The sequence below is a fragment of the Colobus angolensis genome, unplaced genomic scaffold, assembly GCF_000951035.1.
Source record: "Colobus angolensis palliatus isolate OR3802 unplaced genomic scaffold, Cang.pa_1.0 Scaffold448, whole genome shotgun sequence".
Lineage (NCBI taxonomy): Eukaryota > Metazoa > Chordata > Mammalia > Primates > Cercopithecidae > Colobus > Colobus angolensis.
The window spans coordinates 747431-758804 of NW_012117910.1; the positions used below are offsets into that span (position 1 = coordinate 747431).

The window sequence follows — 11374 nt, forward strand, 5'->3', positions numbered from 1 at the left end:
CAAAAAAAAAAAAAAAGATTCTCCTGCCTCATCCTCCCAAGTAGCTGGCTGGGATTACAGGCGCCTGCCACCTGTAATGACAGTATTCTCTGTAATGCTCTATTTTAATTAAAAGAAACTTTTTTAGAGATGAGTTCTCACTATGTTGTCAAGGCTGACTTTGAACTCCCTGGCTCAATCTTCTTAGCCTCCCACGCAGCTGGAACTATAGGTGGGCCACTGTGCCTGGCAGCAGTTTATCTTGTCCTGCTTCATGCATTGTAGCATCCAAGGGTACCTAGAACTGTTCACTCACATGCTGGCAGCAGTGGCAGGGCATGGTGTCGGGGGCACTCACCAGGTGGAGTGTTCTTTTATATAACAGTGCAGAATTGTGTGTGTGTGTGTGTGTATATATATTTTAGACGGGGTTTCACTCTTGTTGCCTAGGCTGGAGTGCAATGGTGCGATCTCGGCTCGCTACAACCTCTGCCTCCTGGGTTGGAGCAATTCTCCTGCCTCAGCCTCCCAAGTAGCTGGGATTAAAGGCGTGTGCCACCATGCCCAGCTAATTTTGTATTTTTAGTAGAGACGGGGTTTCTCCATGTTGGTCAGGCTGGTCTTGAACTCCTGCCCTCAGGTGATCTGCCCACCTCAGCCTCCCAAAGTGCTGGGATTACAGGCCTGAGCCACCACACCCGGCAACAATGCAGAATTTAAAAAATGTAACAATGCAGAATAGTTAAGAACAATCTCCATATCTGGTAAGAGTTAATGATCGTATCTCCAAGATCTTACATTTTGCTTTTATTTTTAAAAAAACTTCTAAAAATCTTATACACTGGTATGTGTACCCATGAGCTATATTATGCTTTCTTGTCTAATTACAGGGATAAGTAAAATATGACAATTGCTTACATGTATTTCCATTCAAGTATATATCCTAACATAACCCAATATAACCACTTAATATATTATCTAATACAATATATTAATTTTAAAGTAAAATGGTTCTGATCATTACTGGCCTCCTCTAAGAGTACAAGTACTTAAGTAGTGGGTAGAACTGAAATTCCTTATTGTCTACAATTCCTGGAGCCCCCTGTGTGCAAGTCTTCAAAATTATGGTGACTTAAGTGCCACCCCACCCATTTTCCCAGCAGTCCTGCAACAGGAACATTTATTCCTATTTCACAGTGTGGTCTGGTGGAACACAGCAGACAGTGTGGTCTCCAGGAAGGGATGAGCTGCTTTGGCTTTCCAGAGCACTCACTGGCTACATGACCTTGGGTATTCCACCTCATTTTAAAAATGGGGCAGATAATCCTCAGGAGATTGCAAGAAGAATCCGAAAAGCTGCTGTGCAGAGCAGCTGTGTATTATAAACACCAGGACGCTACCTACATGCTACAGGTCCTAAACGAGTACAGTGCCAGGCAGCATACTGGGCCTGTGGCCACTGATGTTCGCAAGGCCTCATGGTCAATGGAGCTTCTGTGTCTGAGCGAACCAGGACAGATGTTCATTCAGGAACTCCAGGAAACAATTTGCTCTCTAGAGGGCAGCTCAAAGGGCCCATTCACTCACATTCCACCCAACGGCATTCCTGGCCTCCGGTCACAGCCTCAGCCACGGAAGTTCTGCAGGGTTTGCCAGTCTGTGGGGGTGAGTGCCCTGACACCATGACCTGCCCACTGCTCCCAGAAAGAAAGAAGAGCTTGGAGTATGAGACTCCCCAGGTCTCCTGACCCTCTTCCTTCTTGGAATGAGACCCAGTGGTGCTCAGGGTGGTTTCTGGTGTTGGCCACAGCCAGGCAACCAGCAGTGGGCTCACTTTAGGCACCCAAACCACAAAGCCCACCTCAGGAAGCCAAATTTCAACTCTGGCCCCTGGGACAAACTTCTAGCAACCAGGCCAGAGGCAAATGTCAGACAGGATAAGGGGTGACATCCCATCAATCAAGTTGAAAATGGGAGGGACCAGCAGTTGGTAATAAAGCCATAAAACTGGTACTGACTCTGGGTGAGAGGGAGAGGCAGGGGTAGGCTGGTGACTAGAGAGCTGAATCTGTGACCTTGGGAAATGGTCTCACCCCTCTTGAGTCCCGGAGATGACCTGATAGGGGAGCTAGGAGGGCCAAATGGAAGGACTGCAAATAAAAGGCACTGGGAATTCTCAGGGGCTACAAACACGTGAGATCTTCCCAATGAAATCAGCCTTAGCTTTAAAACCAGGAAATTGTTAGCAACAGGCTCTCACCTTCCTCCCTCAACACCCACAGCATCGCCTATCTCCCTGTGATAGTTTGATTCTAAAGATAACAGCCTGCCTTTACTCAGAAACCAGGACTGTGACGTGTTTTGCACACATTCTCTTTTCACTTTCATAGTGTGTGACTATGGGCATGCAACTTATGTTCTCTGTGCCTCAGTTTACTCAAGTGTTAAACAGGAATACTCACATGAGGATTATGTGAGTTAAAATGGATAAAATGCTTAAAATAGTAAATTATTTAAATTTTATCCCTTGGCACATAACCTTAGTACAATTAAGTATCTGTTAAATACGTTTTAAAGAAACCGCATCATATCCACACACCTATGAGGCACCTGCCCAGGACCACAGAGCCAATCAATCAGGTGATGGGATTCCAGGTCGACAGGAAACCACCACCCACTGACACAGGGACTGCACCAACTATCCTTGGTTTTCGTGGTGCCTGCCATGCTTCCTGTATTACTGTTAAATACAAGGGGCAGGCCTCTGGAGGATCCCAATGTTTTAAAAGGGCAATACGAATATGATTCTAATACATAAAAAGTATGAGGGCAGCAAGAATTTAGTTACAAAGCCCAAAAATCCTCAGAGAAGCCACATGGCACTTTGCAGTGTTACCACTGCATCGAGTCTGGGCAGGGCACAGGTGACCAAGGGACAAGTCTTATTTAACTGATTTCACAAGGGTCCAAGAGTTTTATTAGACAACCCATGTCAAGGTACAAAATGATTAATGACAATAACAGCCATATTCTATAGCCAAGTGCCACTTGTCACTATGAAACTATCCTGTAGGACATCCCTGGGCTCTCAGTTGCTAATGGGCTGCTTGAAGAAATGAATGTCCTCAAATCAAGACCCTAACGCAAAGAGATTCCAGAGAGTGGCTTAGAAAGCCCAGCTACTCTTACTAAGGTGGGGAAAGGGTCAGGGGAATGAACCTCTGCAGGACAATTTGAATTCCCAAACTGAGTTAAGAGGGAAACAAATATGCAGGCAGGGCAAGGCCTCAGGGGGGCTCCTGGGTCTGGGACAGGGGGTGGGAGACAGGAGAGGCAAAATGGCAGGGACTCGACAGCAGGTTCCTCTTGTCTACTTCTTCCTCCCGCCTCTCTCCTTGAGGGCCAGGTGGATGACTGCGCCATTGGCCATGTTGTAGTAAGCCAGTGAGTTGGAATCTTTGATGAAGATACCCTGGAAAACGGAGAGCATGCCTTAGCGTGGGGCAACCCAGCCTTGGGCATACCGCTGCAACCTTACAACTGTGCACCTGGTCCGTTTGTGCTCTGGACTTAGCAAATACAGGAGCTTGTAAGAAGGTAAGGTGTGGGGGATTAGAGGCCTCTCATTCCTCCCACTGTTTCCTTTCTTCTCACCAATTACGCTCCTCCCCTTTGTCGACATTTGACTGAAAAGCTGAACTCCCCAAAAAGTTGGCCCTGACTAACTTCATGGAGCTCTGACTCTGAAATCACAAGACCTTTAGGGATCACTTAGCCCAACAGCCTCAATGTATAGAGATAATTGAGGCCCACAGCGGGAATTTGTTCAAGTTTAGAGAGGAAGAACATAACACCTCCGTGTGACCTGGCACCAGGTGGGGTTAGACTATCACCTCCAAGTCAGGCTGCCTGAGGTCGCACCGGCAGGGATGGCCCAACCACTGGATCAGGAACCCACCAGAGCATGCCTAAGTCTTGTCCCTAAATCTCTATGCCCCATCATTGAGGCAAAGAATCTTACAGATCCCACACAAAACTCTACTGTGACCCCACCAGAGCCCTGCATTGTTGGGCACACCTGCCCCAGCACTCCCAGCCAGCATCATGACTTCTAGGACAGATTCAGATGGCCACACCCAGATATCACTTCACTCCCCTTTTGGCTTCCATGAGAGATTTAGCTTCTGTGAAAGCAGAGGTGTCAGGACCCAAGGGGCAGGTCTGTGGACAAATTGACTCACCTCATACTGTAGCTTCTGTTTCCCTGCAGGCATGCCTGTGGCTTCATGAATCTTCACCTTAATGACAGAGACCTGTGGGATCAAGCAGCAGTCATTCAACTCCTTGGTAAGGCCAGCTAGAGGAAGCTTTCCCCTGACTGCTTGGTTCCCATGCACCCGATGCCAGTTTGTGGCAGCAACCCATACCTGGTCCGTGAGCGGGAGAGTGAAGACCAGCACCTGCCCATTCAGTTTCCATTCTGTCTTATCCTGCATGTTGGGCACCTGGACTTTGATGGACACTGGACCCTATAAAACAGGAGGTGGTCATTATGCCGAGGGAGCCCTGAACCAATCAAGAACTATCCTCTGCTATCCCGAGGCCTGTCCAGACAATGTCACCTGTGCATCTGGGCTCCTGGACTCTGGCCTGATTCACCAGATACCACTTGTAAGGTTGTACAAGTCACTCTAGGTTTCTTTTCTTTAAAACCATCTCTATCTTGTCTCCTGGTGAGTTTGGAGCTAAAGTGAAGAACTTTGGTGAAAATACTCTGCACATCCCAAGGGAAAACAATATGACCTGCAGGGTCAGAAGACCTGGATTCCCAACTCAGCTTCCCAGCTAACAAGGTCTGTCTGAGCCTCAATGTCATTATCCATCAGAGAGGGTTAATGACTGTTTTGAGTATTGAGGGGGAAGTATCTGTAAAGTACTTAGCTCTTTCCTGGTACTTGAGTTAAGCATTTAAGAAATGGGAACTATTATTAAAAAACAAACAGGGTGGGTGCGGTGGCTCATGCCTGTAATCCCAGCACTTTGAGAGGCCAAGGTGGCAGATCACTTACGGCCAGGTGACAAGCCTGGCCAACGTGGCAAAATCCCATCTCTACTAAAATACTAAAAATACAAAAAGTAGCTGGGTGTGTGATGCACACCTGTAATCCCAGCTACTCAGGAGGCTGAGTTATAAGAATCACTTAAACCCGGGAGGCAGAGGTTGCGGGGTGGGGGGAAGAAAAAAAAAAACAAACAAATAATTTGGTCAAAGACATTAGGGGAGCAGAAGCTGGGGCTGTTTCTGTATCCTTACTGCAGCCTGACAGCTTCCCTAGGGACTGGCAGTGACAAGGTCCCCACGTCCTCTTATTCCAGGACCCCAACAGGATCCCACCCAACAGGCAGACCTCCTTAGGGCTAGAGCTGGGGAGGAAGGCCACAGTAAATTTTAAAACACCATACACAATTTCCTCCAGGGGTCTAGGGTCCCTCTCACACCTGAGTTGTGCTGTCCGTGCAGCTGGGTCTCCCTGTTGGCCTGTTAAGTCTACACCAGAGGGACCACCACAGTTACCACCTCTGCCACCACCACCATCACCATCACCACCAATGCTCTCTGCTCCTCCAATTGTTGACCCCACATTCACGGTGTGCTCAGAAGCCCTTAGATGCCTCCAGCGGCTGACCTAGGCCCCAGAAGCCAAGACTGGGAGTGAAACAGTGTCAGTCTGGGAAGTGTACGACAGGGGTGGGACTGAACCCTCCAGCTAGAAACTTGAGCAGTATTCTGGGATCACACACCTTGTTTCTGCGTAGGAACTCCTCCTCTGGCATGAGGCTGTCCTCTGTCTTCAGTTTTTTGGAGGTGGGCTCATCTTCCATGGGAGGTGGGGGATGAACAGGGGGCATTGGGGCCGGAGCTGGGACAGGTGCCACAGGTGGAGCAGGCACAAAGGCTGCAAAGACAAGAATAAGCAGCCCCATGAGAGAGCAGAAGAGGCCCAGGACTCAGGGCTGATGAGAAGTTGAGACAGGAGTTTGCAAAGGTTTCCTCTAGTCAGAGGTATGAAGTGCTGTTCCCTGCTGAGTCTGACAGCCAGCAGGTTCCCCAGCAGGGGGACCTGGGAGGCTGCCCAGATTGGACAGCAGAGGACTGCAGGAGGGGCAGGACTGATGGATGGAGCTAGTGCCAGGCAACAAGCAACTCTCAGGCCTCTGAGCCTGTTGGGGACCTGACCCCTGAATGCAGACACTGGCTACATCATTTCAGCCTCCCATTTCCACCAGGAATGGTGGCTCCCAGCTCTAGGGTTGCGGATCTTCCACACAGGAAGCCAGGGCCTCTCCTCTGGGCTGGACACCCTGCTGGAACAGCTGGCACTAGCATCAGCCACTGCTCTGTTGACAGTACTTGGCCTGTGGTTCTTGACCTAACGGCCTGGAAAGTGATGCAAGAGATACTGACCTGTTGGCACAATCATAGGGGGTGGGCGGGGGGCCATGATAGGAGGGGCCGAGGGAGGCATGGGCACCACGTTGATTCTGGGCGCGTGGATGATGGGCGGCATGGGGGCGATCACTGAGCCTGGGGGCAGCCGAACCACAGATGCCATTGGGGGCCGGGGCATGACAGGTACTGCAGAGACAACCGTAGTACGAACTGGAGGTGGCATCTGTGCAGGAAAGAGACCCACAAGTTACAGGAAGCCAAAGTTGGACTCTAAGGGCACACACAGTTGGCAACTGGCTGCCTGCAGCTCTGAGGATGGAGGTTAGACAGCTCCGTCCTGGCCCCTGGTACTGAGAAACTGTGGCCTCACACTGGGCGTCCAACAGGAACTGAGCTACTGAGAGCCCGAGGATGACACTCACTCTACTTGGGACTTGGCAGGTCAAATTCGACCAGCTACTTTGGCAATCACTGAGTCACTAAAGAGGCTGAGACCTTGGCCGGGCACAGTGGCTCATGCCTACAATCTCAGCAATTTGAGAGGCTGAAGTGGGCAAATCACCGGAGGTCAGGAGTTCGAGACCAGTCTGATCAACATGGAGAAACCCTGTCTCTACTAAAAATACAAAATTAGCCGGGCGTGGTGGCGCATGCCTGTAATCCCAGCTACTTGGGAGGCTGAGGCAGGAGAATGGCACTTGAACTCGGGAGATGGAGGTTGCAGTGAGCCGAGATCGTGCCACTGCACTCCAGCCTGGGCGACAAGAGCGAAGCTCCATCTCAGAAAAAAAAAAAAAAATAGGGAGAGGAGCTGAGACCTCGACTAAATCTCCTGGAGACAGGTCAGCAGTCCTCAAAGACTCAATAAGCCCTTAAGACACAACCTGCTGACAGCCCTTCTCTGTGTCAGCCCTTCTCTGACACAAACTGGTTTCTCACATTTGCCTCTCACCTCCCTCCTTGTTCCAACCCTCCTCCACAAACAGATTAAGCTAGAAGTTCCCACTTGCATTTAAAGGGCTCTTTCTCTTTCAAACTGACCCACCCCACACTGTAAGGCAGTTGCCCATCTCAGCCAACAGTGTCCGACCTCAAGAACAAAGCTCTAAAAAGTCAGCTGCAGGGTAGATGCTGGCTTACTGTGGGTGGTCGGGGCACTGAAGTGATGGGTGGGGCTGAGCTGGGGATGTTGGTGGCTGAAGATGGTGGCGGTGGCTGTTGAGGTATTTCATTGGGCTTGCTGGGGCCAATCTTCTCTTTGGTGTCATCCTCTGGCACCAGGCCTTTGGCCTTGTGAATGGCCTCAATCTGCTCCTGGAGGGTGATGTTGGCCTGGGCAGCCTGCTGGGTCCGGGCCATGCTGCCTGAGTGGCCATCCCAGGTCACCTGCAAATGAAAGCAAAGCCACAATGTTCCTGGAACTAAGCCCAAGTGTGAAAGATGGGGGGCAGAGAAGACACTAGGTTCCACTTTAGACGCACCTTTTCCTCTGGCTTCTGGATCTCCTCCTCACCGATCTTCTTACCAATGGCTGTTTCCTCTACACCGAAGATGTCAGTACGCCGCTCAGCCAACTGCTTCAAGCTGCTCTCGATATCCAGACCTGTACAGTCACAAAACAAAGGCAGAGGATAGAAAGAGAAAATAAACCAGGTGTCCTGACAAGCGAGCAGCTTTTCTGATGTGCAGGGAGGAGGCCGGTTCCATGGAATGAGGGTGACTCAGGGTCCCAACACAGCACTCTTGTCCTCTGGGCTCAGGGAAAGCTATCCAATCAGTACTAAGCCTACAAACCCAGTGCTTGTGCAACCCCTCTGACTTAGAACAAAACAGTAGGCCGGGCAAGGTGGCTCATGCTTGTAATCCCAGCACTTTAGGAGGCCAAGGCAGGAGAATCACACCTGAGGTCAGGAATTCGAGACCAGCACGGCCAACGTGGTGAAACCCCATCTCTACTGAAAATACAAAAATTATCTGGGCGTGGTGGTGCGTGCCTGTAATCCCAGCTACTTGGGAAGCTGAGGCAGGAGAACTGCTTGAACGTTGGAAGCAGAGGTTGTAGTAGCCAACATGGTGCCACTGCACTTCAGCCTGGGAGACAGAGTAAAACTCCATCATTCATAAATTTAATTAATTAATTAATTAATTAAATAAGATGGTGAGTCAGAGAGGGCAACTGTGTGGAAAGGGCCACATGGTGTAAGTGGCAGAGTCAAAACTAGAAGTGCAGTCTCCCACCTCTGGCACAGTCCCTGCCCCATTCCAAGCAGCTTGGGGTACTCTAGCCATCAGTGCTCTCCTTCTAAACAGCCACAGGAAGCCCTCCCAGCTAAAGCCAGAGCTTTCTCTGGGATGTTAACAGGCACATGTCCTCTCCTTCAGTGTCTGCCTTTGGGGAATTTCTACGGGGAGTCCTCTGGAAAGTGGGAAGTTCTCTTGCAATATCACAGGGTGCAACTCTCCTCAAAAGCTTCTGTTGACCTCAATTGTTGCTTTCTATGTTTGCTCAGAAGAAGTTGACTGTAATTTGGAGATCATCATGGGCTCTCCTGGAACCCCCACCTCACCTGGTGCGTACACCTCGTCATCACTCTGCTTCTCACGGATGGAGCGATCCCGCTGCTCCAGCCAGCGAGGGTCAAGAAGTCCAATGCGCATGTGTTCTTGCATTTTGCTGGCAGGGATCTTCTCACCAGTAATGGGAGACACAAGATACTCATCTGGAGCAGGGGCTGGAGGCAAGGGCTTGGAGGCTAAAAGGAAACAGATGTTTCAGTAAGAACACTGGTGGGCAGCCACCTGAGTTAAGAGGGTGGTATTTCATTCATGCATCATTCATCAAGGCATCTATTCAGTGCCACTCTTGTACCTGGCACTGTGAAAGGCACTAGGGCACCAGAGATGACTGGGCCCTGTTCCCCACCATGAAACCTGTAACAGATGGGCTTGCAATGCTTTTACAATAAGCTGCACCTCAAGCCCTCCTAGAAAGACGGGTGTGAGGAACACACAAGGGCACACAGGACCTTCCTGGGCAGTCCGAGGGTTGGGAATCAGGCCCTACCTTTGGGATCATAGTCCTTGCGGACAATGACTTGGTCTGGAGTTGGGGGCAGAGGTGGAGGCATGGGCGTCTCTGGGGGTGGGGGTACTTTCTGCCCTTCTTCTTCATCATCTGAACCCTGAAAAGCAAAGCAATGGCAGGACTCAAAGAGGGGCTGAGGCCACATCCCTGTAGCTGAGCCTGACAGCTCTCTGGGTGGCAAGGAGCCTTGGCCTCTGCCAGCCGGCATCCATGTGCTAAGCCTCCCAGGGCAGCTGAGGCCAGCCGGCAGCAGGCCAACCTGCTTCCTCACAGCATGAATGGGAGCGCTGGGGCCATGCTCCTAGCACTCCTCCCAGGCATTTCCAGCAGCTGGCACCAGGCAGTCCCAAGAGGCCAAGGGCACTTAACATGCTGGGGGGGCAGTGCCGGGGGAGTGGCAGGGGGGGCAAGTGGGCAATCAATGGTAGCCGCTCACACAGCAATGCTGGGAGGGAGAGAAAAAGTCATTTCCCACAGACAGGGGCCCTTTCTTCTCAGGTTGTGCACAAATTCTTTCCGAGAGGGGGAGAACAGTCTGGTTCTGGAGACTCCATGCCTGCTTGAAGGGCCTGGCTTGAAGGGGGTAGGGATGCCTGAAAGGAAGTGTGGGCTACATTTAGAAAAGCTCTGGGAGCTTGGAGCCCAGCTGAGAGCTCAAAACAGAATAGGGTAATGCAGTGATTTCCCTAACTGAGGGCTGGCATGAGGCAGTGAGAGCAGGGTGTCTGGGCCAGGGAGAAGGCCACAAAACAGGTCAGCACAGCTTTTAGATCCTTGCCTATGAATGCATCTTTGTTGCCGGAGCTGGAAAGAGGCTCTGTACTGCCTGGGCTTGGGCAGCTGTATGGCCTTTTTCAGGACCCACGCCTCCTTTCAAGGCTCACCAGGGAGCTGGATCTGACTGGTGGAGAGCACTTCGATCTCCTGGGGCTTCAGGAGAAAAGGTCATCCCACAGGCCCGCCCAGCAGCTTACCTCATCCATGTCTTGTACTTGGGTGTCCTGGTCCAGCTGGGAAGGAGGCTCCTCTGCCTTCTCCTGTTTGTCATCCTCCTCATCAGACTCGACCTCCATCTCAACTTCCTCACTCTCCCCAAACTTCTCATAGCGCTCCTGAATGAGGATTCGGGCCCCCAGCTCCTCCGGCGTGGTGGGGGGAGGGAAGTTCCCTAGAGGGTGAGCCAGAGACAAAGGTATTCCTTATCAAAGACCCATCTATTTGCCTGTCTGAGCTTCCCAAGGGCTGAGGCTATGTCTGTTTTCTCTCCAGCTATCTTCAGAGGCCCATCTAGGGTCTGGCAAGTAGCTACTGAATCTAACTTGGGCAAAGTGGTAGAACCAAAGTCTTCTGGGAGCAGGGAAGAAACAGACACTGATAAAGCCCTCTGAGAGATTCTGCTGCTCTCTAGGAACACTTGCATAAGGCCTCCTGGGAAGTCTCAGAGTTCGTGGCTTCCCATGTGGAGTCACCCCTCGCAGACCTACCTTGCTCATTGGGTTGGAAGTCCACTGTTTCCACAACCACAAAATCATGCCAGTCAATCTGGGCATAGGCCACCCGCTCCTTCTCCTTCTCCTCTTCTTCCTTCTTCCTCTCACGTTCCTGGAATTTGGCCCATTCCACTCGGTAACACACCTAGAGATGGGAAACAGCTCGGTGCTAAGCTGAAGCAGGGTCTGCTCCTGATGAGGCTACCACCTCCAGGGCTTTCATCAAAGCCAGCGCCTCCTTCAAAACCGAATGGAGGCCAGGCACGGTGGCTCAAGCCTTTAATCCCAGCACTTTGGGAGGCCGAGACGGGCGGATCACGAGGTCAGGAGATCGAGACCATCCTGGCTAACATGGTGAAACACCGTCTC

At 51.0% G+C, this 11374-nt stretch overlaps 1 protein-coding gene across 1 annotated transcript in view; it reads right to left on the reverse strand.

The window, feature by feature from the left end:
• Positions 1-767: 767 nt before the first annotated feature.
• The window catches only part of SF3A1 (splicing factor 3a, subunit 1, 120kDa), a 25672-nt gene continuing 15065 nt past the window's right edge, over positions 768-11374 (reverse strand). Inside the window, exons 6-16 of the mRNA XM_011957694.1 lie at positions 11000-11150; positions 10490-10683; positions 9495-9612; positions 8998-9183; positions 7912-8033; positions 7571-7816; positions 6446-6653; positions 5782-5936; positions 4407-4508; positions 4221-4292; positions 768-3451 (exon numbers count right to left, since the gene is read on the reverse strand). Coding sequence (XP_011813084.1) covers positions 3350-3451; positions 4221-4292; positions 4407-4508; positions 5782-5936; positions 6446-6653; positions 7571-7816; positions 7912-8033; positions 8998-9183; positions 9495-9612; positions 10490-10683; positions 11000-11150 — 1656 coding nt within the window. The 3' untranslated portion in view covers positions 768-3349. The remainder of the gene's footprint in view (positions 3452-4220; positions 4293-4406; positions 4509-5781; positions 5937-6445; positions 6654-7570; positions 7817-7911; positions 8034-8997; positions 9184-9494; positions 9613-10489; positions 10684-10999; positions 11151-11374) is intronic.